Below are 27,761 nucleotides of genomic sequence, written 5' to 3'. Positions count from 1 at the left end.
TCGTGCATGTGAAGAAGAATCAAGTAGTTTAATGTGCAGTTGTACTGGACTTGGGTTTTCATGATTTTTGATTACAAGTCTTTTTGGTCTTTGTTATGGAAAATCTGGCTTTGGTTTAAAAAAAATCAGTGAGTCATCATTCTCACTTATCCACTTGGCCTCGTTACCATCATTTTTTTGTATTTTGCATAATCTTTAGATGTGGTAGAATTTATAGTCTCTGCAAAACACTGTAACACCTGTCCTTCTTATGTAATCGTCATTAGATATGAATTAACTTCACAACAGACCATGAAGGAATACATCATCCTGCAGATTGAAATAATGTCTGGCACATTATTATTATTATAGTCTTCATCTGTTGCTGCCAATACTTTAAGACGTGTTAGTTCCTATATAAAAAATAACTTTTTATTCTTACACACAGATAGGCCTACCTAATTTAACCCAGATCATTGCGTGGCACCTTTCCTTTTGTTACAGTAATGAGTACCAACCCCTGAGGTGAAAGGAAAGCAGCCAGGAGCTAAAAACAGAGAGAGTGAGCTGTTGTTGAGATTATCTGCCAGTTTTACCTCTTCATATCAAAAACATCCCGTTGAATTTAAACCTATGTGAGAATTCATAATTGTTGCATAAAAAGTGTTGGTTTTTTTTTGTTTCAGATGTGTAAGCTGCAGTTTTATAACCAAAACCTTATTTACAATGAACATACATACCAGGTTCTATGTGAAACTTACAGGCATCTTAAAAATTAGCTGTTGGGGAGAACCTCCTGCTTGCCTAGCTGCTAATGCTTATTATGACAGTGTTACAGTGCATGTTGTTTAAAAATTAGTGGGGCCATGGTGCTACAAAAAAGTAATTAAATGGTAAATGGACTTGCACTTATATAGCGCTTTTCTAGTCTCTTGGAGCACTCAAAGCGCTTTTACACTGTTGGTCACATTCACCCTTTCACACACATTCACACAGCGCTTGGCAGCGCAGAAATCTAACCATTCACACACATTTGTACACCCAATGGACACATCGGGGGGCAAGTGTGGGTTCAGTGTCTTGCCCAAGGACACTTCGACATGTTGCCAGGAGGAGCCTGGAATCGAACCACCGACCTTCCGGTTAGTGGACAACCCGCTCTACCTCCTGAGCCACAGCCGCCCACAAAATGCATGACATGATGTCTGACACTCAATACTGTATGTTAAAGCAGATTGATCAGTGATAGAGGTTTTTCTATAAATGATGAAAAAAAATAACGTGTACAGACTTTTGGCTGATCCACTCGGAGCGAGCCTGAGGCATAAACAAACTGAGTGACTGCATGGGGCCACGCAGCCATTACACTTTAATACAACCAGCTTCATTTATTCCTCGATGACACTCAATCTGGTTTTGTTTTTTGCTTTTCCTTGCCTGTCCATGCTTCTTACATTATGTGTGAGTTATTTTTAAAACAACAGTGTGGATTTACATGAGAGGTTTCTGTATTTATGTTTTTATCTGAGCTCAGTTTGGAAACAGTACTGTTGCATATACTGGGCTTCTGTGTACCAGTCAAGGCCTGACCACATGGGTTTGCTTATTCATACTGACAAAAAACAGTCCGTGATCAAATATACTCACACAGTAACACACTTTAAACTTCCAATTGCAAAAGCACCTAAGGGTGTTGTTGTCTAAAGTCTAGATTTTTGGTTGTTGCTTAAAAGGCTTAGAACAGAATATGCTAAACATGCTGTATTTTTCATAACATGCTTCTTCATAACATTTTTTCTACAATAAAATTAAAAGTTGTTTCACAGGGAAAATGAAAGAATCTTGAACTGCTGTATATTAAAGCAGAAGTAAGTGATATATTTGTGTTAATATAAGTCTTAAATAGTTATATCTTCCGACAGCAATCACTTACATAGAGTGTTTGGACTGAAACACGGGTCTGTCAGTCACTCTGCTCTGCTCTGAGCCGAGGAGAAAACATTTATCGTATCCTACAGTTTTTATCCAATGAGGAGAGAGAACGGCATGCAGGGCTGTGTGTGCAGCCAAGGGACGCCGTGAATGTGGCGACGTAGGGACGAGGACTGTTATGGTGCGTTCAAGGAAACTCGTAGACTCGTGTTTTTTCGTCCTGTGAAGTTGTATCAGTTCGATCTGGTACGAGTTCACCGGTCGGAAGTTACGAGTGGCCGTTATAGTGACTTTCACAGGTAAAACAGGTCGGAAAAACACTAGTGGGTTGCCTGAAACGCTACAAAGTCGTAAATTGTGACTTGAAGCTGTAATTTACGATTTCAAAAGCCTGCCTGGAACGCAGCATTAGCGAAAACGACCGGATCGCTTACTTCTGCTTTAATGAATATTCTGAACACTTACTTGTACGATTTCTACATATTTATAGGTGCATTTGTCAACTTTCTTGTGTTTGGGTTCCTTGCTGTTTTGAAATTGAAAAAATTATTTTTAAAAAAGAACCCCTGACATATCAGCTACCTGTGTTTGTGATGATGGTCCCAGAATATGCTTAACAAAAACAGATGAATGGAAAAAAAGAGAGAAGAAGATTGCCTTAGATTTCTTTAATGGCACCTTGTTTGACACATTTTGCATTCGACTGCTCCATCAACTACTTGCGTTTGCTGGGTCTAGCTGTTCACACCCTTTACAGTATATTGACTTGGGAGAAAAAAGGCATGTCAGCCGTCTGGCATGCACCCAATACACTCCCACATGTCAGAAATGCTGTTTCTGTTCTTTTTTACAGAAAGAAGAGGCTGGGGGTGGGTAGTGTGTGTGTGTGTGGGGGGGGGGGGCAAAGTCAAACAGTTATGAGATGCTGTCCCATTATGTGCACTTCATTCTGCTCTCTGCAATTTCACTTGTGACATTCTTTTCAGGGAGATGTGAGGACCAATGACAGAGTGCAGAACTCCCCTTCTTTTCTTTCTCTCGCTCTCTTTTTTTTTTACTTTTTCAATATATATCAATATATTTATACTGCAGTGCCAAAACTTGTTCCTTACCTACAGCAAACAGGTAAACAGCAGGTCACCATGGCGACACTGTTTCTTAACAAACAGATACAGTGATCTATAGGGAGCATGCAGTGATCAGGCTTACCACTTATTTGAACACTATGGCTGATCGGTGTATACACAGACTTAATCATCATGTCCCACCTAATTGAAAATTATAATAATTCCATAGATTTGCATACAGAACACTTTTTACAGTTCATGTTTGTGCAGCCAATCAAAACAAATGATTTCTCCTGGGGGCAGCTTTGCATGAGCAAGGTTAAACTAAATTGATTCAAATGATTAATGATCATAGTAGTTTATGTAAAACCAGGACTACAAAATATAGCCTATTACCTTCTTTTAGGGAGATCACATCACTGTTAGTTGCCAAGAACTGACTCATGTACATTAGCAGTTCTCAAGGGAAAGAAGTGACCCATTTGTATCAACATGTTGTATTTATTTAACCTTTATTTATCCAGGAAGGATCCATTGAGATTTTATAATCTCCTTTTCAAGGATGTCCTGGTCAGGAAAGCCGTAGTACAAACACAAGCAAACATACAGCAAGATCAAGATAACAAGACACATCAGAAGTTAATTGTCACAGGTGCAGCTGGTGACTAATAGTTCTGAGATTGTGTGTGAAGCCAGAAAGAGGGATCAGAGAGCCCAATCTCATCCTGACTGGTAGACCATTCCACGACCATGGCCCAAAGAAGGAGAGGGTCTTCATCCCTGACTCGGTCCTCATGAGGGGAACCGTAAATTGCAGCCAACTGTTGGCTCTACGATTGTGGGTCATCTGGACAGCAATAAAATTCGAGCAGATGTAGGACGGCAGCTTTCCTGTGTGGTCAAATTGACGGTAGCACATATTCAACAAGACATAAGGGCTATTCGGCTCAACAAAGGATGGACAATATACAGCGCCTGCAAATCCCCCATCTCTCAGAGATTCTACCCTCACACATTAACCTTTAGCACAATCGTATTTGTACATTTTGTCATTCACTTACTTTGTATATTAGTCTCTCTCTTTTCTTTTTCTTCTTTTTTTTTTTTTTACATCCCCTTCCACTGTGTGCTGTGCAGTTGTAACAAAACAATTTCCCCGTGGAGTGTCTTTTTGTGTGTGAGTAATTTTCAGTCTGAATGTGTTAAATTACTCAAAGGAACACATGTTTTTCACAGTGAACATGTGATGTTCGAGTACAAGTTCACAGTAAATCACTCTGCACAAAGTAGAGCAAAACTGAGTGCATTCTTTTCAAAACGGCTGAAGATAATAGATAATCACTAAAATGACTGATATCAGGTTAATGCTAAAAGATTATCCATCAAGTCTATTGAAAATGACAAAAAATGTATTAAGGCAAAGATGAAGTGGAAAGTTATGTTCAAAAATGAGATATCTGTGAGCAGCAATGATTCTAACTGCTGAATGGAAGTACAGCTGTCTTTGGATGCAGATTAATAATTGTGATTTATTATTAATATTATTAATTTTTATTTTATTTTTATTATTATTAATTTTTGAGAGAGAATATATATCACCCCTAGGGAATAAATTATTTTTACATCTGTTTGGTACGGTATGTTAAAGCAGAAGTAAGTGATATATTTGTGTTAATATAAGTCTTAAATAGTTATATCTTCCGACAGCAATCACTTACATAGAGTGTTTGGTCTGAAACACGGGTCTGTCAGTCACTCTGCTCTGCTCTGAGCCGAGGAGAAAACATTTATCGTATCCTACAGTTTTTATCCAATGAGGAGAGAGTACGGCATGCAGGGCTGTGTGTGCAGCCAAGGGACGCCGTGAATGTGGCGACGTAGGGACGAGGACTGTTATGGTGCGTTCAAGGAAACTCGTATTTTTCCGACCGAGTTCACCGGTCGGAAGTTACCAGTGGCCGTTATAGTGACTTTCACCGGTAAAACAGGTCGGAAAAACACGAGTGGGTTGCCTGGAACGCTACAAAGTCGTAAGTTGTGACTTGAAGCTGTAATTTACGATTTCAAAAGCCTGCCTAGAACGCAGCATTAGCGAAAACGACCGGACCACTTACTTCTGCTTTAAAATATAGCCACCATCAGCCCATTCTGGCTTGTTTGCTGTGAAACTGGATTGTCCTGTCACACTTCAATTATGTTTTTGTTGTTGTTGTTGTTTTATTTTACTTCACCTGCAGCCACCTCCTCTAGAGCCTGAACATTAAGTATCAGCCCACCGTCTCGGTCTCAGTGGTAATTATATAGAACCAGAGCTCTTCCAGCTCCACATCTTTTTCCCATATTTGGTGGCTTCAGCTGAGAAGTGAGGCTAGAACAGAGCAGAGTTTTCTCTTTATTGGTTCAAGCAAGTGGTTTTCAGATAATTGAACTGCTGAAAGCATTGACTCAGAACTGCTCAATACTAGATAACATCTTGCTATTAAAGAACATTTGATTTTTTTTTTTAAAGCCCAGTGCACCCCTCCAAGTCAAAAACCTCAAGTCAGTGTAGACCCACAGGGACAGGGAGAGAAAGAGAGAGAGAAAGAAAGAGTCTGCTCATACGCAACAATTTCCTTCAGAGGAAAATAAGATGAGGGGAGGGGGTTACTGACATTGGTAGGATACAGAGCTCCAGCAAAGCACACATCAAATTGAACGCAGTGATGAGGACTGCGGTGCCTTGAGGTCCCACAGTAACAACGCAAAGCAAAGGCTCGATTTAAAGGTAAGCTTCGTTTGGACAAGATCCCTTAGTTGATATGCTTATGCGGTTATGTTTGTTAAATAAAGTTTTAAGAAAAGCCAGTTCAAATGACACAGATGTGTTTCTAGACAATAAGATAAAGATAAAGTGAAGACATTTTGTTTTTCTGCAGAATCTGAACTGGAACTGGAGCAGAGCCACAGAGCGGTCCTCCTTCTGGGTCTGTGATGTGACCGCTGGCTGCGCCAAAAGTGGCGCTTTTACGCACGATGGAGGCGCTTTTACGCGAGCAGGACAGCTGTGCGCAAAACGTTTCATGGAGCAACTCGAGTCTTGGAAACCAAAGCCACGTCGGGAACACCACGTTGAATCCTCTGAAGCGTAATGAAGAAGTGGCCAAAGTGGAAGTCACCGTCCTGGTCCTGGTGCTGCTGCTCGCTCTGACCGGGAACCTGTGCGTCCTGTGGGCGATCCACACCACCAAGCACAGCCAGTCTCGGATGTATTACTTCATGAAGCACCTGAGCATCGCGGACCTGGTCGTCGCGGTTTTCCAGGTCTTGCCGCAACTCATCTGGGACATCACCTTCCGCTTCTACGGGTCGGATCTGCTGTGCAGGCTGGTCAAATACCTCCAGGTCGTGGGGATGTTCGCCTCCACCTACATGCTGGTCCTGATGTCCGTGGACAGGTGCTTAGCCATCTGCCGGCCTCTGCGCTCCGTGCACAAGAGGAAGGATCGTTTCTGCGTGATCGCCTCGTGGGTGCTCAGCCTGGTATTCAGCACTCCTCAAGCCTATATATTCTCTCTACGGGAGGTCGGGAACGGTGTTTATGACTGCTGGGGGGACTTTGTGCAGCCTTGGGGCGCCAAAGCATACATCACATGGATGAGTCTCAGCATTTACATTTTCCCAGTGACAATTCTAAGCATCTGCTACGGTTTGATATGTTTTAAAATATGGCAGAATTTCAACTTAAAAACCAGGAGGGACCACTTCCTGGCTCTCACTCCCAGGGCCTCCAAAGCTGCTCACCCGCTCTCTCGCGTGAGCAGCGTGCGGCTCATCTCTAAAGCAAAGATCCGCACAGTGAAAATGACATTTGTGGTGGTTCTTGCCTACATTGTGTGCTGGACTCCCTTCTTCTTTGTCCAGATGTGGTCTGCGTGGGATCCAGCTGCACCAAGGGAAGGTAAAGACACTCTCAAGAGTGCTTTTATTTCTTTACTGGTGCAATTTTGAAGCATAAACATTCAAAAAAAAAAAAAAAAAACCTCAGGGGTCCCTCTGTCCTTTTTTTTTCTTCTTTTTTTTTTTTACCTTTTTTGCATTTTTCTTTTTTGATTTGCTGATCATTTTGGCTACAGCTTAAGATATGGGTTTCTGCAAGAAAGTTTACGAGTGAATGAATTTTTAACACATTTTTGAAATCAAATGTTACTCTTACAGGTCATTTATACACTGGTAACACACACACACACACACACACACACACACACACACACACACAAAATATGAGATTTTTTACCTAAAATGAATAGTGGAATAGTAGTCTTGGATAGGTAAAAAATGAGCACCAACATTGATTTCATTGTGTTACTATTTTTTATGTGGTGTCAAGATTTTAATCATGCACCCATTGGCCAAAAATGGACACACAAAAGAACTGCTATAAAATCATCATATAATGGATTACATCTATATAGCGCTTTTCTATTGTTACCCGATAACCAAAGCGCGTACAGTAACCATCATTCATTCGTACACATGCACACGTAGGTAGCCTGGGGCAGACTGACGGAAGCGCGGCTGCCAATGTGCGCCAAACGGCCCCTCCGACCACCACTATGGTCATTCATGTGCATTCACACAAGGCAAGGTGGGTAATGTGTCTTAAGCCACTTCAGCTCTGCTAAAAACGACCAAACATTCAATAATGTCTGGAATTCTAACCCTTTAAGTGCAAAAAAAAAAGAGCAGAAAAAGAATATTGATATGTGATGATTTTATAGCAGTTCTTCTGATGGTCCATTTGTGGACATGAGGGTCCCAAGAGGATGAAAATTGAAGGACAAGGGTTAAAATAAAAGACTCTGCTCTGAGTCACAGTCAGCACAGCATCACATCAAGATTGACAGTGTTGTGTTCCCTGACATAACACAAAAACAGTTCTTCAGTAACACTAAGGGGTCTTATACACACAAAGGGCATTCTCCCACCATACAATATGTCTGGGAATGCATAAGCAATCCACTTTACTTCCAAGACAACACAATGGTGTTTAACTCCAGACTTCCCCCCAGAGTGAACACAGATGAATGGGAGTGTCATTTACAGTGGTTATCAGTTCAGAAAAAAAGGCCTCGGAGCCACTGGGAGAGCAATTGTACCGGGACATCAAAGAGCTTCTCTCTCTCTCTGCTCCCAGTGATGGTTTATGTAATTTCCATTTAACTGCATAGTTTGTTCAGATTTATCCCTCGTATCTCTAGACATTAAAGGGGACAAGAGCAGCATGGCAGATATGCTCCATAAGCTTTAAAAGTGGTGTTATCCGGGTTAACAGTGTATATAGACCTATCCTAAATAGTCTGGTCTGAGCCCAGTTAATCGTCTTCCTGTTTTAGGCCTCTTCTGAGCAGTTTTGCACAACATGAGGAAAATAAACACATTAAAGGCAAGAATGCCATGCACCAATCTGGGGGCAATCTGGTTTAGATGGATGGACTCCATCACTACTGTATTTTCAGTCTAAACTTTGCTGTCCTTTAAAAACAATGTGTCACTGCAACGTTAACATTTCATTATCTATTTTCAGATACCACAACAGGCTTTTATTTGTTTGGTCTGTTAAATGGTGGGAGGAGTTCTATCAACTGAGAACAGGGACATCAGATCTTTGTTTTATATGGTTTGCCTATGTGCAAGGGGGAAAGAAAGAAGAAAAGAGAGGGAAGAAGAACAGATACAATCAATTTGAAATATCTCTCTATATTTTTTGGTATTTGGAGCAGTTGCAGGGAGGATGAACTGGTACAATGAATATAAATGAGCTGTTATGGATGCAATCCGTGGTAACGACCCCTAGGTTTCAAAGCAAACTTTACATAGAAAAAAAGAACTCGGCGCAAAAGTAAAGATAATTCAGATTTTGCTGAATCTATGCTCTGGACTTATTGCACTGTCTTTGATTAATGCCACAGAGTTGGAACTTCATTAATATCATCACATTGTCCAACCTGTGGAGGATCCACTGACAGTGAAGCAGAATCTGAACCGTGCAGGAACCTTGTGCACTCACATCATGTTTGTTTAACCTTTTAGCTTCAGAATTATCTTCAACAGTGCGTGCTCTCTGCAAAATGATTGATGGCGCTATTATCAAAGCCCTCCTCCTGATTGTCAACATCGCCGTCTTTCCCTATTTTTCCAACTTCAACCTCCAAAGAACAGTGCTGTATATCATGATGTTATAGAGAAGGAGCCAAGCTTAATGTTTTTCTTTCATTTCTGGCAGCACAAAGGAAGTGGTGTGTGCACTGTGAGTCAAAGTCAAGTGTAGCGGGGTCAGAAAGAAGAGGCTTGAACGTTGTTACATTGTGGTATTTCACATTGCGAGTGCAGTGGACCAGACTCCCTGCACCAAGCGATCTAGACGGGCCGCTTGACTTATCTGTTCCACAACTCTCATAACTTTGACGGGCCGTTTGTCTGACACCTCAGAGAATAAAGCAAAGAACTATAGGGAGTCAGAGCACCATGAACAGAACAGCATTCTGACTGGAGGAGGGAAGAAGACAACATGCTTTAAATCTCTCTCACTCCATTAGGTTTAAGGAAAAAAAAAAAAAAAAACTTGGACGCCTTCCACTTTCCACTGTTGAAATGTCGTGCTTCTTCAGTGTGCTCTGAGGCTGCAACAATTGGAAATTTAATCAACAGAATTAATGAGAAAATAAGGTGCCCCCCCCCCAAGGCAGCATCTTCTAATGGAGGCCATTTATTATAGTTGTGTCAAGCAACTTAAAATCCTATTAGTTTGGTGTCAGTCAAACTTCCATATATTTTCTTTATAGAATTCTAAATGTTCCTAGGCTTGTCTGAAACACTTCAGCATGTCAGCTCATATAATTCTCTACAAATGGGGTGTAATGTAAGTGCAGCTGCCTCATACTGATGTAAAAGTAGAAAGCCAACCCCGCCCAGGGAGGAGTTTCATGCCACTTGGTGTGAACTTCTATGTGAGTGATCTTTCATTTAAAAAAAAAAAAAAAAAAGTCTTTGCACACTGGTAAATGCTCCCCAGGATTTAATGAGAGTGGGGGGTCAGTGTTTCAGTATTTACAGATCTTCTTCAGGACTAAACCAACAGGAAGTTAGTGGGAATGTCACACCATGCATCTGATTGGCTGGCACAGACTAAACTGAGTCTGAAGTCTCAGGGCCACCATACGGTTGGATCGCTCCATCCAACACACCAAGTGGGTGCCAGCCAATCAGACGCATTGTAAGACATGCACACTTCCTAACTTCCTGTTACTTTAGTCCTGCACTATTCTTCTCTGTATTAATCTTTAATTTAACACAGATAGATTTATTAACACAAGTGACCATGTGGGTGTTTTTTTTTTTTTTGTTAAATAGTTACAATGACCATAAATACCCATCTTATTGCTTCACCAATGTATAAACACAACACTGCTGAGTCTGGCTAATGCTGAAATTTTCACCCAATGATGGTGTTGATTAAGTGAAAAGTTGGAGGATCAGTGTTATTGTGCATTTATGAGGAATGACTCACAGCACAGAATTCACAGCAGCTCATCCAGTAGTTTTTGAGTCATTGTGATGGTGGTGTTAATGGGAAATGTCTGGATTCCACCAAAGTAAACAGAAGAAGTCATGTAATGTCTTAACAAAGGCTCACGGTAAACCATCCAATATTTATTCAGTCTGAACCAAAGCGTCACCAACATCCCCGTCCCTACAGAGCTGGGCTGCTCAACAGCACTTACAAGTGTTGTCTGAAAGAGACACACTCACACACTCACAAAAGCATGGAGTCTCCTCTTCTAGACTGCTTAGTCTATTCTGAGCAGCAGGGGGTTGGAGCGGCTCCCAGCATGCATTTTTAGAGATCCACAGACATGGTGCACCCTTTCTGCAGGTGACTGATTCTCTTCTTTAAAAGGATAAGACTATAAGACTGGCTGTATTCTATAAGGATAAATACAGTATATATTTAATCATTGTTTTGAATCCTTAAAAATGGTTCAAAATTGTTTTTTTTCTGTCAACAATACTCAAACAGGAGTCAACTGTGTATTGGGACTGTTTCCATCGGAGCCCAAATGAATCATAATGAAGGTCACTGTCAGTGTGATGGTGTGGTTCACTGAGGGGTTCTACTGAAAGTAACCAACACTTATGAGATGATGAAGATACAATGTAGAGGGAAAGCCTACAACATATACATACTGCTGCATCTCAATAAATGAGAATATCATGTAAAAGTCAATATGCTGCTGATTAACTCCAAACACCTCCAAAGGTTTCCTGAGCCTTTAAAGGGACAACGAGTAGTTTGTATTTAGTTATAAAAACGTCTCAGATTAATGTGGATGAATCTACGCTACCCACACTTGTTAATGGCTCCATTTTCAATAAATATATAGTTTTGTCTCTATCGTTATTTTGTTATTATAATTAGTGGTGGAAATGCTGGGCGAGCCGACCAGCGTTTCCTTACTTTAAGTTGTGCGGATGCTGCCTGGCGGGTCATGATAATAACGCCGCCGAATCACCGTTTATGGTCGGAACTACGACGGTATCTGATCGTCTTCGAACCTCTGACTTTCATACTTGATGAATGAAAACATTCTTGGCAAGATGTCCGTCTTGCGCCGGTCCAAGAATTTCACTGTGCGTGCGGAGGCTCATTGTGTGAAAACACTTCGCTTTCCAAAACTCCTCGTTGTCCCTTTAAACGGTCTTAGTCTGGTTCAGTAGCTCCACTATCATGACCTCCATCATATTCTACTTTATTCAGATTCACCTGCAAGGAAATTAAATATTTTCAGCATGGAACACTTCCAAAAAATGTTCCCAGCCAACACTGCTGTAGTTTTCTTTATTTAGCACTGGCCTTCTCTGTCTCTCTCCACAGACATGGCCTTCATCATTGCCATGTTGCTGGCCAGCCTCAACAGCTGCTGCAACCCCTGGATCTACATGTTCTTTGCCGGTCACCTGTTCCACGACCTGACGCAGTGCTTCTTCTGCTGCTGCAGACAGTACCTGACGGACCCGACCTGCGGCTGCGATCAACAGTGCAGGCACAAGAGCAGCTCCTCCACTTACGTCATCAAGGACACCAGCAGCCAGCGAAGCCTCACGCACACGTCCAGCACAGGAGGCCCTGGACCCTGAGAAGCCAGCTGAAAGACATCCAAAAGCTTCCTGCAGTCCAGTCATCTGGCAGTCACGCAAAGTTCCCACTCCCAGCCATTTGAATATCTGCAGCGCGGCTCCACGGAGGCCGTTTCAACATGTTTGTTTTCAAATGTTTCAAAGGGAACCAGACAATAAACAGTAAAACTGTTTTACAGACAACGCACACTGCAGCCAGTGATAACGAGAGCAGGACAAAATGTCATTGTGTCAGAGACGCGATGTGAAGTGAGACTTCTACACCAGTCACATTTGGCATCGGTTCCCAAAACATCACTTTCCTCCTGGACCACAGTCCTGCATATAAACTATTTTTTCTTCTGTTCTGCTTTTCTCTATAAACAACTGGGAGCATTTGGAAAGTTGTTTGCATACTCCTGTCCTTAAGTCCTGAATCTCAAAGTCTGTTTCCGACGGCTTGACCTTCAAAGGCAAATTATTATTATCACAGCAGCTACATCAGTGTTGTACAAGGACGTTCTAAAACTCTCAGCTGCATTTGAAGATGCTGTTATTCAGTAGCCGTAATGACTGTTTACCCTTAAAAGCGGGATCACTTTGTGTACAAGCATTTTGTGGTCCTGTTATTCCAACGTGTGAGTGGCTGAATCGGAAATGTTGATATGCATGAACAACATCAAGGTTCCAGGAGTTAATTCCCGCTCTTGAAGTTCGGCCTAATGTAAAATATCTCAAAAAAACAACTAATTCATCAACAAAGCAGAATCCACAAGGATGCATTTTACATCAAGGAGACTGGTTTCAGTGTTTCCAGCAGACTTTCTTGTATTATAGATCAAACAGTGTTTGTCCTTTTTGATGTAACATGAAATTCCCTTTGTAAATACTTTCCACTGCTCCTCATACTGTACGTGTCTGCACATCATCATTTTGTATCGACTCCATCTCTGTTTTGTTTTAGATTTTGGGTGACTGGTGCAAATGGACTTCAGATTTCAGGCACTTTAAACCTGGTTGGGCTGTAGAACTAAAATAATGGTTCCCTCTTGTGGCAACATGTGATTATTCACACTGATGATCAGTGTCCATGGTTTTAGGATCTGAGGCAATACTCAACATACTACTGTATATTACTTGACAAAACCTGGCAAGTTGTCAAAGATAGTGTTGTTAAGGTGGGAGACTCTCATTCACATGTCATACAGTTTCAGTCATACAGATGATTTAAGAGGTCTGTCATGCAGTACAGAATAAAAAAAACATTTCAGTTAAAACATTATTTATTTAAAGTTTGGCTGGCTTGTGCACAGAATTAGAAAAAGAGTAAAATTCATTGTTAGACGAGATTCAAACATCAGTGAAAACTTCAAGCTGGAATAAAGCGCTCATGTCTCTTTGCGTAGAACAACTTTGACCCCACTGTACATCTTCCCTATGGCCTCAAAGCACGGACTAATGAAGGTGTGTACGACGTTGAAGTACAGCTGACTCAGACAGTGGGTCTTGATCAGGCAGCTCTTAATGCACGGCACCACGGCCCAGATGTGGCAGAACGACAGACAGGCGAAATGGAAACCCCAGATCAGTGACAGAGGGATGGCAAAGATGGCCGTCAGGCAGCGATAACAACAGTACTTGGACCCGATGAAAGCCATGTTGCTGCCTTCCCACACGCACCTCAGGCTGTGACTGCCTGCAGGCTCCGCGATGACATCATCAAAGTTCACCTAAAGCAGACACACAGAATCTTTTGTTTAGTGATCAAAGCTCAAGGGGTCAGATTCTCTCCCCACAGCGCACATATAGCCTACTGTAAACACTGATGGTATTCATATCATGATGAAAACTGACTCCTGCAAGCTGGAAACAGACATTAATATTAGTGTTATTAATTAATTAATATGGTATGTGTATTTTTTCACTGTTATGGACAGAAGTAATAAGATAAGATAAGATGGTAACATTCGTAACACATGAATACTCATTAGTATGTAGTTAATAACCAGTTAAAAATGTTTACTCATCATTGATAAGCACTAACTGTATTATATACAATACTACATACTAATGGGTAGTCATGCATTATAAATGAAGAGTTGAGTATTTATTAATGCTTAAGTAATGCTTGATAGTGTGTACTTATGTTAAAGTGTTACCATCTTATCTTATGATACCGATAAGATAAGATAAGATAAGATAAGAAATAATTGATTGATCAATGAGTGTCCTCTACCATCTACAGTGTGTATCTCTCCTCCCCCAGTGTGTCCAACCTGGCTCCAATCACAGAGCCAGCTTTCCTAACTATCATATGACACATAACTTGTGTTATGTGTTATAGTCCATGAGCCAGACCACCAATCGCAATCGAAAGGGTGGGCAAATTCTTGTTGCTATTTTATTATTCCTATATATGTCCAGATTATTAATTGGTATGATAACCTTCGCACAAGAGTAGCTTAACAATATTTATCATGCATTCACTATTTTGACCATAAAAATGCCATATACACCAATTATGGCCATTCTCCGATGTTGCACATTTCATAATTTGTGTGCCACTACTGATGATTTAGAGCACCTTTGCAGTTGCAGAAAGGCCCTGCAGATAATATTTGTTTGCACCACTAGTTGGCGCTAATTCCACTGGGTGCATGAGGGAGCGAGGGGGAAAATCGGCTTTAATACTGCTGTTAGCAGGAAGTAGCAGAGGACTTTTGTGAAATCACATTATACAGGTAACATTTTTAATGGTTTATATATACATCCAAGGTTAAGAAGGCTAAGATGTAGTGAGTAAAGATGACATTAACATTATAGCATATTACATCCATAGGTTTAGGGTTATTTAGGGGGAACTGGGGCATTGTTCATTAGGCTGACTGCAGAGAGGAAGAAACTGTTCTTGTGGCGTGAGGTCCTGGTCCGGATGGACCGGAGCCTTTTGCCAGAGGGGAGGGGCTGGAAGAGTTTGTGTCCAGGGTGAGAGGGGTCAGCAGCTATATTCTGGCTCTGGTCTCCGGGTCCTGGAGATGTACAGCTCTTGAAGAGATGGGAGGCTGCAGCCGATCACCCTCTGGGCAGAGTGAATGACACGCTGCAGTTTGGCCTTGTTCTCTGGCTGTAGCTGCAGCACACCAGACTGACATGGAGGATGTGAGGATGGATTCAGTGGTGGCAGTGTAGAAGTTCACCAGCATCTTCACAGGGAGGTGAAACTTCTTCAGCTGCAGCAGGAAGTATAGCCTATCCTCTGCTGAGGCTTCTTGGTGAGGGAGCTGATGTTCTGCTCCCATTGGAGCTCCTGGGAGATGGTGGTGCCCAGGAAGCAGAAGGACTCAACCAGGGTCGCTGTAGAGTCACAAGAGGATGACAGGGGGGAGGGCAGGTGGGTCCTTTATGAAGTCCACTATCATCTCCACTGTCTTCAGAGCGTTCAGCTCCAGGTTGTTCATGCTGCACCATGACACCAGAGGGTCCGTCTCGCTCCTGTAGGCCGACTCGTCCCCATCAGAGATGAGGCCGATGAGGGTGGTGTCAGCAAATTTCAGGAGCTTGACAGACTGGTGTCCAGATGTGCAGCTGTTGGTGTACAGGGAGAACAGCAGAGGAGAAAGGACGCAACCTTGGGGGATCCAGTGCTGATGGTCCGGGTGTCAGAGTCATGCTTCCCAGCCTCACGAACTACCGTCTGTCAGTCAGGAAGTCCGTAATCCACCTGCACATGGAGTCAGGCACATTAAGCTGCAGAGCTTGTCACAGAGCAGAGCTGGGATGATCGTATTGAAGGCAGAGCTGAAGTCCACAAACTGTACCCTGGCGTAGGATCCTGGGGAGTCCAGGTGCTAGTGGAGGGCCATGTTTTTACAGCATCATCTACAGATCTGTTTGGCTCTGTAGGTGAACTGTAATGTCCTTACGGTGGGTCAAGACGAGGCACTCAAAAGTCTTCATGACCACAGAAGTCAGAGCAACGGGTCTGTAGTCATTAAGGGCCTGTGATCCTTGTCTTTTTTGGAACTGGAACAATGGCTGAGGCCTTGAAGCAAGCTGGCACATGACAGTTCTCCAGTGAGGGTGTTAAAAATGTGTGGTGAACACCGGAGACAGCTGATTGGCTCAGTGCTTCAGGGTGGAGGGGGAGACTTATACCCCTTTCCCACTGGCCAAAAACCCGTTTAAAACGCACCGACCCGCGTCAACCCGGGACGTCTGTCTGACTACCCATTTCTCCGACCATACATTTCTTTATTTTTGCGTCCATTAGTCCGACCTCCCATTTCTCCGACTTAAGTAGCCCTAACCCTGGGATTTGAAGATCAAAGAACACTGACCAAAAAAGATTGAAAAAAAAGAAGCGACAGTCTGTTTAACTGACATGTTGTGGCCACGGCATACTCGCTGTCCTCCATGGCGGGCGGCTGGGGCATGACACGTGTTGTTTCTCGCACTGCGAATGAAAGCGGGGCGACTAGTTTATGCGGGGGTTAGACGGACAGACCCGGCTCATTTTGGTCAATGGGAAAGGAGCCAAATGCCGATTGTTAGCGGGTCGACCCGCATTTAAAAAACCTGCGTCGACCCGCTGATGTTAGTAGGAAAACGGCTAGAGTTTGGGCCTGCAGCTTTGCACGGGTTCAGCCGTTTAAACAGTCTCTTCACCTCTCCTTCTTTGATTTGATTTGATTTCTATGATGGAGTGATGAAGTGGTGTGAGAGGTGTGGGGGAGGGTGGCTCTGGGGTGTGGAGCTGTGTAGGTGATCGAGGTGTGGAGGAGCTGTTGCTGATCGATAGCTGGTGGTTGGAGGTGTGGGGGATATCAGGTCTGTCCCATTGTCTTTCAAAGTGGTAGTAGAACTCGTTCAGGCTGTTGGCCAGGCGTAGGTCATTGACAGAGGGACACTTGAAATACTGTACTGGCAGTATGCTCCACATTATTTGTGACAGAAGGAGCAAGCTCTTTAGTTGATTTTAATTGTGTAAAAAAATATTTGTTTGTTCTTGTTATTGCATGAAAAGTAAAACACTCTAAAAACTTTGGCTATTTCATGTGTATGTTCTAATTTTTATCACATTTTCATTCACATATTCCTGAGGTGAGTCTGTTATTATTACAGTAGGGTCTTGATAAAAGGGAAAAACATCCTTGAAGTGATTTAGGCACTGAGTGGTCAACAAACAGCATAATACCGAACAAGCACTATACACAGTTTTCAAGTTTCCACTCTACCGGTCCACCTATTCAACACATGATAACCACCACTAAGCTACCTTTTTGCAATGGTTATCATGCCAAACTGCTCACTAGAGATGTCTACCAAGTCAAAAAAACAAACTAGAAATTGCCCACCCGTTCGATTGCGGGAGGCCAATTTTGGGGTCTTGGCTCATGGACTATTACATAAGTAACAGAAAACTAATTACATCCATAAACCAAAGTACCTAACCAAACCAAAAACATTGAATCATAGTAAAGGCATGATTGTTGCAGTATGTTGGAACCACTGCTTCAGCTATTTGCAGTAAAAGCTCCCACATCATGATACTGCTGTCTTTCATTATGTGTCCACATACTGACTTTCTGTGATAGACAAAAGAGGATGGTTTGCACCTTGACCGTGTCCACGTTGATTCCCTTGGGGTCCCTGTTGATGAAGTCGATCTCCCGGAACAGGCTGTCCCCGGTAATCAACTCCTGCTGGCTGACGCTAGTCATGATCCTGTCTCTAGACTTAGACTGATGGAGCAGCTGAGGCTGAAGCTTTGCAGAGGGCAAGGAGAGGCTGGAGGAGAGGCCGGCTGTGCTGTGCTGTGGCTGCAGTCAGAGGCTCACAGATCAGAGAGTGGCAGACAATAAACGGAAACCTCACCCACTCTTAGTCCAACTCTGAAATCCCAGCGGGCAGCCGTCACTGATGACTACCTCAAACTGTCAGAAATACAGACTGACATACCACCGCACACGCACTCACACACACACACAAACTCACACAGGCACATACACAAGACCACAAACACCAGTGTTGATCACTCTTTTCTGCAAATGTGACAACTCACACTGCCACTTAGCATTTCATAAAGAGGAAGCAGCCTCCTGTTGCATTTCACACTGCCCTAAGGAAAAGCCATACGGAACAATAAATAGTCAGTGTCCCATTTGAAAAGACATTTTAATCTTTCCCTTGCATATGAAGGAAGGCTATACTCATAAGCCAACATGATATTTCATTATGAGCAGTTCCATGCAAGATTGCAGAAAAAAACAGCACTCAAGTGTTGCCTGTATAAAACTATATAAAATACAAGTTATGAAATACACAGCTTGGCCACAATGTTTGTTTTAAATCTTGAAAATCAATGTATAGATTTGTGAAGAAAATTGTATTGTATACAAGTACAAATCAGCGTTGTGCTTACCTTCATGCATGCACTCACACATAATGTAATAGACAATGGTTTCAATATCTGTTTCATTCTCAGTAATGAGTTGAAAGAGACACTGAGGTGTTTCTTCATCATGTTGCGGGGTGCTCTATTATTAAACTCTCTGCCTCCCACTGGCCCTTCATTTCATTTAACAAAATAATGTTTTCTTGATCTAAAATCTCTATTCTCTGTCTTTTGTGCCATATCACCCCAGAAAACACATCCAATATAATTTTACTACAAAACTAAATATTTCATATATTTTATGTACTTTGAATCAGGAACTTCTACAGTTAAAATTCAATCATCTAGTTGGAGGTTTTTTGCTATCAAAATTTAGTCAAACTACAAATTTAAGAAAATGTAAAACATAAATATTATGAGATTGTACAACATTCAGTTTGCCTAAAAGCAATTAATATTTGGAATCCTAAAAATCACCCAGAGTCATAAACCCACTACAATATTAGTAAAAAAATTGGGAGGATGGGAGGACTGGGTGGCAGACTGGTCCATGGGAAGGGAGGGGTCCACGGGAAGGGAGGAGCTATTAAGATACTAATGCTTAGTCACTGGTTATGTGGTTACAAACTTGAATCCTCTTTTCAGTCTCACTTCCCACTCTGAGGTTGAATTTTTTGAAAAATAGGCAGCTTGTTGAATTGCTGTGTCAAATCCAAATGATTCTCTGTCACATGCCTTGAGTATTAAAAACAAACCCAGTTGATACTGTCGAAACTACACCGATCAGGCATAACATTGTGACCACTGAGAGGTGAAGTGAATAACACTTCATCATGACACCTAGTAGGTGGGATATATCAGGCAGCAGGTGAACATGTTCTCCTCAGTGTTGATGTGTTTGAAGCAGGAAAAATGTTCAGGTTAAGGATCTGATCCAGTTCTCCAAGGACGACTGGGTCTCTCTCTTGTGGGCTGTTCCCGGTCTGCAGTGGTCTGGATCTATCTGGTCCAAGGAAGGAAGAGTGGTGAAGCGGCCACAGGCTCATTGATACACGTGGGGAGAGAAGGCTGGCCCGTGTGCTCCCACCCAACAGACCAGCTACTGTTGCTCAGACTGCTGATACAACACACAGTGCAGCTTGTTAGGACCAACACAATATTAGACATGTGGTCACAATGCTAGGCCTGGTCGGCGTATATATTAACAGTGGTAAACTTTGTATGAAGTATTTAAGAATTAAACACCAATGCCCACTTGGGCTCAATCCACCAGTGCATTTCAGCACTTAATAAACAATCTCAGTCTGGATGTACAATGCATGTGTGAGCCTCATTCTTTGGCCAGGTGAATGCTGAAGCCTCCACAGCATCTCCCAGCACTTGTGAATAAGGGACGCACAATGATGTCCAGCACAACACTCCACAGGCTCAGCGGCCAGCGGACGCCCATGCGGACACAGTGGACACAGGGAGAAACCATCCTGTCAAAGAGAGAAACAAAAACACACAAGAAGAGGCGTTAGCTCAGTGAGTGATGCACGCAGTATCAGTTTAAGTGTTTAGCAGTCTGTCTTTTCTTGCCAACCTAAGGGTTAAAGATAGATAGAAGAAGAAGTTTTATAGGAACTTTGTTATTTCGGTAACACTTTACTTGACGCCTATCTCTATAACACCATACTTATAATGAGTCATAATGCAGTTATAGCACTGTATAACTATAGTTATAAACACTCATAAATGATCATAATGCTTTATAACAATAATCATAACACACTATAAAGCATTTTATCATGACTTATAAGTCTTATAAGTATACGTATTATAATACGTTATAATTGTTAGCAACTCACTGACAATGACCACATCGATAATGCATTATTAATATAGTTATAATGTGTGGCTTATAAACGTGTGTAACTATCAGTTATAAACACTCATTAATTACCATAAGGCTTTATAATAATAAGCATAAGACATCATAGAGCATTTTATAATGGCTTATAAGGTCTTAGTAATAGAGTTATAATCCTCTATAATGTGTTATGTTTATTGTTATAAAGTCTTATGTGATTTATGAGTGTTTATAATGATAGTTATACACGTTTATAAACCAATTATAACACATTCTAACTATATTTTTAATGCATTATCAATGTGGGCATTGTCAGCCAGTTACTAACAATTATAACGTATTATAATACCTGACCTTATAAGTCATGATGCTTTATAGTGTGTTATGATTATTGTTATAAAGCATTATGATCATTTATGAGTGTTTATAACTATAGTTATACAGTGCTGTAACTGCATTATACCTCATTATAAGTATGGTTATAATGTGTTATAGAGATAGGCGTCAAGTAAAGTGTTACCGTTCTTTCTTAAAGGGATACCAAAAATCAATAATTCACCAATTTTCTACTCACCATCATGCAGCAGTGAATAGAACTCACTTTTGAAAATACCTCCATACTGCTTGTCCATACTGACCCAAGTGTCTTGAAGCCGCCACATGAAAAAGTTGTTCAGAAAAAATTGATTTGAGCTACTACTACGGTGAGTAGAAAATTGGTGAATTAACATTTTGGGTGAAGTATCCCTTTAAGTGTTTAGCAATCTGTCTTTTCATGCCAACAGAGGAAGTTTTATAGGAACTTTGTTATTTCTTAACTGTGGGTAGAATGAGAGCATGTGCCTCTGTTTTTTAGCACCCACAGTTTCTCTTTATTTAACAAACTGTCATTTCAACATACTTTTGAATACAAAAGAATCTGAATTAAAACTAGAAAAAGCATTTCCAAGAATGGAAATGGTGTGACTGCTGATAGCAACTGAATGCTGTTGCAGAATTAGCAAAAAGTGCAAGCAGTGATCACCATACAAATGTTTGACCAAGGTCAGAATCGAACCCACAACCTCATGGTCATTAGACTTCCACTCTGCCTCTAGGCCACAGTGCACACACAGTTGCAGAGACTGTTGTCTGTTAATGATCTGCACACTGTCAACATCAAGAAAGCTTGAGAGTCAAGCTTGAATGACTTAGAATGAAAATTTCTGTGAATTTCAGGCTGAGAGCAGCAGTTTCAACATGAAGCAAGTTATCAGAAGTCAACAGAGGACAACTGGGAAAATAATTCACTGTAATTGTTGTTGAGGCAAGATTTGAACCGGCAACCTTCAGGTCTCCAGACCAGCAAGCTAACCACTAGGCTACAGACAGAGACAGTATGTGAGGGGTAAAGAAAACCTTTGATAAGAGGATCACTGGCTTCTGCTTAAAAAAAAAAGTAAGGAATCGAACCCATGACCTCATGATCAATAAACCTTTACTCTGCCACTTTGCCACAGAGAGCACAGACATAGGCATGTTGTGGAGAACTCTCAGCATTGGGCTGAATGAGAGCAGAGAGCTCCCTGGCTGCATTTAAAAAATATTTTAAATTATTATCTAAGTCTCTTTGCATTTTTGACCAGAATTTTAGCCAGAAGACAAGTGTGGCTACAAAACTGGAGAAAATAATTTGTCTAGAGTTTAATTTGCAGAAAAAGTTAAATATTTTAAAAAGTATAAATAGTTAAAAAGAGAAAAGTAATGCCGATAAAGTTCAAAAAAAGCTGCACGTTTTGATATTTGAATTGTTGAAATAGCACAACACCTAACACACTAACCATATGGCCACAGAGAACCTGAGTTACAATGAGCTTTATACTATGAGGAATCAAAGACTGTCCAATGACAGCTGAATAATTGGAATCAAAAGTCAAGCAATGAAGTGAAAAGACTGAGGCAGGAATCGAACCCATGACCATATGATCACTAAACCTTTACTCTGCCACTCGGCTACAGAGAGCACACTGCTTTCAAGACTGTTGTCATTCATTGTAATGTGATGATGTGCTGCAAACTGGTACGAGTAATCAAGGAGATAACAAACACCTGTAACCAATTGAAGGCGGGGGAGGAGAGCAGAATTCAACATAACATAACAAGAGTTCTTCCCTTGGATTCGAACCAGTGACCTTAGGGTTGGCAAGCATCCACCCTAACCCCTATACTACAGTGGAGTTGTGAAGAAGAGAGGTTGAGACTTTGATGAATGTGAGATTTTTCAATGATGCTTAAAAAAAAAGTAAGGAAAGTGCAGAAATTAGCCACACCAAGCAAGAAGAGGACTTTTTTGTGACCTGTGACTATTTTTTGGTGAATTAAAATGAATTAAAAAGCACTTAACAGCAAGTTACAAAGTTGAGCTCCTTCTCCTGCTGATGTGAAAAAAATGCATTGAGCTGAATGGGAGCAGAGAGCTCCCTGGCTGCATTTAAAAAATATTTTAAATTATTATCTAAGTCTCTTTGCATTTTTGACCAGAATTTTAGCCAGAAGACAAGTGTGGCTACAAAACTGGAGAAAATAATTTGTCTAGAGTTTAATTTGTGGCCGTGCTGACAGTTTAGCCAGAAAAACTCTAGAATGTTTTTTTGCCTCTATCCACTCTGACACCACTCTGGCTCTGCTCGTTAGACGCAACACACACACATTATAAAGCTGAAAAAAATCAGAAAAAGTTAAATATTTGAAAAAGTATAAATAGTTAAAAAGAGAAAAGTAATGCCGATAAAGTTCAAAAAAAGCTGCACGTTTTGATATATGAATTGTTGAAATAGCACAAAGTATGAAGGACTAGAAGAAGACCGTAAAAAGGCGGAAGAAAATGGCCAAACAGAAGAACAATAGTGTGACTGCTTCAGCAGTCACACTAATTAAAGCCGCAAGCGGCGATGACGGGCCCTCGCTCACCCATGCGACCGCGGGGCCTGTGGCATGTCGGGGCTGCAATGTTTTGTTCATCCACCAGGTGGCGCTAAGCAGTTGTAGGTGGGTGCATTCAGGGGCGGCCCCTCATCACTCATGTGAAGTTTGGAGTGAATCGGACAAAGCATGAGGGAGTTATAAGCAGTTAATGGTTCATTCAGCAGGGGGCAGTAATGGGATGCGTGCAGGTGTGTTCAGGGTCAGTCCCTCATCACACATGTGAAGTTTCGTGGAAATTGGACAATGTTGATGTAAAATATGGCACTTCCTGTTTCCACTAGGGGGCAACACGAGTGAGATCGCCTATGAGCATATGGAGACATTGAGGTCGTGACCCCTGGACCTGTGTACCAATTTTCATGATGATACGAGTTCATTAAAGTCATCAAAAAGCCAAACGTATTTTCATGGCGAGGAATGGTCGCCGCGTCGCCACACGGTCGCCATTACTTGTAGCTTCACAGAGTTCATGATGTAGCTTCACCACCTTAGTCTGCATGTTTTAGAAGTGGAATGAAGTTGATGGGGTCAACTATGTGCCATCAGTACACGTTAAAGGAAAACCTGGCCACTTCCTGTTACCACCGGGGGGCGCTATGAGTGACGTAGGAAATTAATATATCTGGACGTTCAGGGCGGAGCCATCATCATGTCCAGCAAGTTTGAAGTTGATCAGATAAAGTATGTGGGCGTTAGAGCTGTTCGAAGGTGAAATGGCGAGCAAACGAAAAGTCGCCAAAATCCTCAAGGCCCCAGAAGCCACGCCCTTTGACCTAGAGACCTGCGGAGCACAACTTTTGATCAGAGTGGCATCCCGATGGTCTCTAGCCAATTTGAAGTCAATCGGGCAAAATCTGTAGGAGGAGTTAGATCAAACAGGTCAAAAGTTCAAATCAAAATGGCCGACTTCCTGTTGTGATTTCACCATGACATTAAGAGGCTTTTTTGTGCGTCTTGCCATGTTCTATAGGCCCACCAAATTTCATGTATGTAGGTGAAACGCAAAGGAGGGGCTGATGTTTTGAAATTTTCTAGGGGGCGCTATTCAGCCATTTGACCACGCCCATTCCCAAAGACTTTAAAATATCAAATTTTTCGCGAGTCCTGATGTGCATGCCAAAATTCACGCGTTTTGGGGCATGTTGAAGCCCCCAAAAATGCGATCCTTTTGAGAGAAAAAGAATGAAAGAAAGAATAATAATAAACAGAGCAATAACAATAGGGCTTTCGCTGGGCGACTTGCAGTCGCCGCTCGGGCCCTAATAATAATAATAATAATAATATAATAATAATGATGTTAATGACTGTTAATTTATCAGAAACGTTCTTCTTAAATCAAACATCTTTTGGGATGTTTTCACAAATCCCTGCACTGCACTTCTATGAATGTGGAGATCTCATCAGCGACAGTCTGAAAGAATAATAATAAGAATCCGTCCAGCTGAGGCCTGATATATCCTGACTTTTTCTCCTTAGGATTTCCCATAATGCAGCTGACTAATGCTGAATGACAGATCTGTAGCATTTAGAAAAAGAAATACATAGGCTAATGATAAACTGATAATATTGAAATGAGATTGTATATCACTAAATTACATCTACGTATATTTAATTATTCAAGTGGATTACTTATTTAGTCAGGTGATTATTCATTTCATAAATCTCTTTTTATTATTAAACAAACAGTAGGTAACAGTGTTAACAAGGCAGTGGGACCTAAACCTACCAGATGTGGAAGCAACTGAGGATGGCAAAGAGGAGACCGGATATGACCGACATGGGAATGGCCAGAAGCACCGTGAATATCCTGTAGATCCAAACCCGAGACACCTCGAACAGGGCGTGGCTCCAGATCCACACTCTGTCCCCGCTGCGCACCGCTACTGGCTCAGCGATCACATCCTCAAACGCCACCTGGTGATACAAGGAGAGAGTCGGTGCTGATGCTGCATAGGTGAAAAGGTTTACGTCAGGGGTTCTCAACTAGTCTCACTCTGGGACCCACATTTTCCCATGGTCATTAAGTTGCGACCCACTTTCATAGAATTCAAACCAAGAATTTTTTTTTAAAGCCTTTAAAAACTGATTTTGCTCTTTATTGAGCAAAGTGCATTTCAGAGCACATGAATGAGGAGGACCATGACAACTGCACGTACGGAAGCGAATAAAAAAATATCAAACTGCACAAAATGGAGACCAACAAAATGATATATTTGACTTCTAATGCATCTCTGCATTCAGAGCATATTCACAAAAGTGAATAAATATCAAATTGCACAAAATAAAGACCCACAAAACAAAACAAGATTCACTGCATTCAGGCCACATTAATAAGAAACTGATATCTTTGCATTCAGAGCAAACGGAGCAAATAATAAGAAACTGAGGAGGACCATTACAACTGCATGTGTTCACGTGTCTCGTGTGCCTTTCAAAATAAGTTATTTTTCAAAATAAAAGACATGTCCAACATCAGATGTGCATTAAATATTATTTACTTTTTTGACCAGCTGTCCGCGACCCATCCAGAACTGGTCCGCGACCCACTTTTGGGTCCCGACCCACCAGTTGAGAACCACTGGTTTACGTCATGCTCCTGTTTAGACTGATTTACTTTCAGCAAATATACACTATCCACTGGAGGGCAGTGCAATAAGCTCCTTTCTTCTATATGCCAAAGACTGTGTGTGATTTTCTATATCTGCTCTTTTTAATCAAGACATAAAACTCTGATAAAACAAAGATTAGAGTTCCTGCAGGAGAATTCAGTACCTTGAGGCAGTCATTGATACCTCTGGGGTCTCTGACATTAATCAGAGGCTTGGTATCGCTGATTTCCACCAGGGTGGAGGTATGAATGTTCTCCTCTTCTTCCGGAGAGGGAGGGGCTCGCCACAGTGTCCGAGGTTCCTCCCCGTTATCAGATTCTTCAGGGCCGCTGGAATCTCCCAGGTCAATCTCTACCTCCTCTGAATCTTCCCCTTTCATCATGGTGTCCAGCCAAACATGCAAAGAAAACACAAGCCGAACAAGAGCAAGAGTGTGTGTCAGAGCTCAGACTGAGGCTGCTGCCCGGACCCCTCAGCTGGCTCTGTGCACGGGGGGTTATATTGGGAACGTTACAGTGCCCTCGCTGGTATTCGCAGATGGTCTTTCAAGTCCAGATCATTTTCCTGCGCTGTGGGAGGACAGGAAGGATAGTAGGGGATATAAATACAGTGAGCATGGAGAGGACTCTGAATACACTGATACACCCCACTGGGAATGCAATCAGACTGACACACACACACAACATGAGACAGCTCTGCACATATGTGAGCAAAGATAGGGTGTGTCCCACCAGAATATTTAATTACTGAATATTTACTGGTATTTTTTTGACCTTCATTCACCCCAGAGACTCAGGTGACTTACAGTAAACAAGGCATATCTTGTGCTTGTGTCTGGAAAGAGGTTGAGTTGTAAGACAATACTGCCTCCCTCTGGTCTCTGATTGACACTGAGATTCAATTAGAATCATTTATCTTCACTGATAGAATGAAATGTGTATGATCAACCCTCATGATTTATTTAACCAAGAATCAGATGTAAAGATGTTCATGCACAGCTGCATAGCCTATTTATGTCGGACTTTTCCCTTTTGGACCCTCTTTCAAAATATCAGGACGCTGTTGGATTGGGAAGACTCACTTTGTTATAACCTAAAGAGCCCAGAGATTTGGTTATGACAAAATCAGTCTTGAAATACGGACGCATTTTAGATTACAGATGAAACACAACTGAATAAGAAGCTCAATCTCCTTCAACTAAAGCATGTTTTCAGGTTTTAAATGCATAAAAGTACCACATACATTTGTTTATAGCATAAAGTCTTTTTTGACTTTGTCAGGAACCTCAATTTAAACAAAACTAGAAAAAGCATTTCCAAGAATGGAAATGGTGTGACTGCTGATAGCAACTGAACGCTGTTGCAGAATTAGCAAATAGTGCAAGCAGTGATCACCATACAAACGTTTGACCAAGGTCGGAATCGAACCCACAACCTCATGGTCATTAGACTTCCACTCTGCCTCTAGGCCACGGTGCACACACAGTTGCAGAGACTGTTGTCTGTTAATGATCTGCACACTGTCAACATCAAGAAAGCTTGAGAGTCAAGCTTGAATGACTTAGAATGAAAATTTCTGTGAATTTCAGGCTGAGAGCAGCAGTTTCAACATGAAGCAAGTTATCAGAAGTCAACAGAGGACGACTGGGAAAATAATTCACTATAATTGTTATTGAGGCAAGATTTGAACCAGTAACCTTCAGGTCTCCAGCTCAGCAAGCTAACCACTAGGCTACAGACAGAGACAGTATGGAGTGCAAAGAAAACCTTTAAATAAGAGGATCACTGGCTCCTGCTTAAAGAAAAAAG

At 41.7% G+C, this 27,761-nt stretch overlaps 3 protein-coding genes across 3 annotated transcripts; 1 reads left to right on the top strand and 2 right to left on the bottom strand.

The window, feature by feature from the left end:
- Positions 1 to 5,896: 5,896 nt before the first annotated feature.
- On the top strand, positions 5,897 to 13,612 carry oxtrb (oxytocin receptor b). The gene is made up of 2 exons (XM_085777194.1): positions 5,897 to 6,918; positions 11,893 to 13,612. Exons 1-2 carry the CDS (start codon positions 5,994 to 5,996, stop codon positions 12,153 to 12,155), a joined length of 1,188 nt encoding a protein of 395 aa, XP_085633320.1. The 5' UTR covers positions 5,897 to 5,993; the 3' UTR covers positions 12,156 to 13,612.
- Positions 13,523 to 18,561, bottom strand: LOC146987814 (caveolin-3-like). Its single transcript, XM_085777941.1, has 3 exons — positions 18,556 to 18,561; positions 17,750 to 17,953; positions 13,523 to 13,864 (listed from the first exon to the last, which is right to left on the bottom strand). Exons 1-3 carry the CDS (start codon positions 18,559 to 18,561, stop codon positions 13,523 to 13,525), a joined length of 552 nt encoding a protein of 183 aa, XP_085634067.1.
- Positions 18,562 to 19,703: 1,142 nt separating this feature from the next.
- On the bottom strand, positions 19,704 to 26,450 carry cav4a (caveolin 4a). The gene is made up of 3 exons (XM_085777195.1): positions 26,117 to 26,450; positions 25,071 to 25,258; positions 19,704 to 20,009 (listed from the first exon to the last, which is right to left on the bottom strand). The coding sequence occupies exons 1-3, from the start codon at positions 26,333 to 26,335 to the stop codon at positions 19,859 to 19,861; spliced, it is 558 nt and encodes a 185-aa protein (XP_085633321.1). The 5' UTR covers positions 26,336 to 26,450; the 3' UTR covers positions 19,704 to 19,858.
- Positions 26,451 to 27,761: the final 1,311 nt, after the last annotated feature.

The sequence above is a fragment of the Trachurus japonicus genome, chromosome 5 (assembly GCF_045865225.1).
Source record: "Trachurus japonicus isolate A0001 chromosome 5, Traja_1.0".
Classification (NCBI taxonomy): Eukaryota; Metazoa; Chordata; class Actinopteri; order Carangiformes; family Carangidae; genus Trachurus; species Trachurus japonicus.
This window is presented reverse-complemented; position numbering and strand designations above follow the sequence as displayed.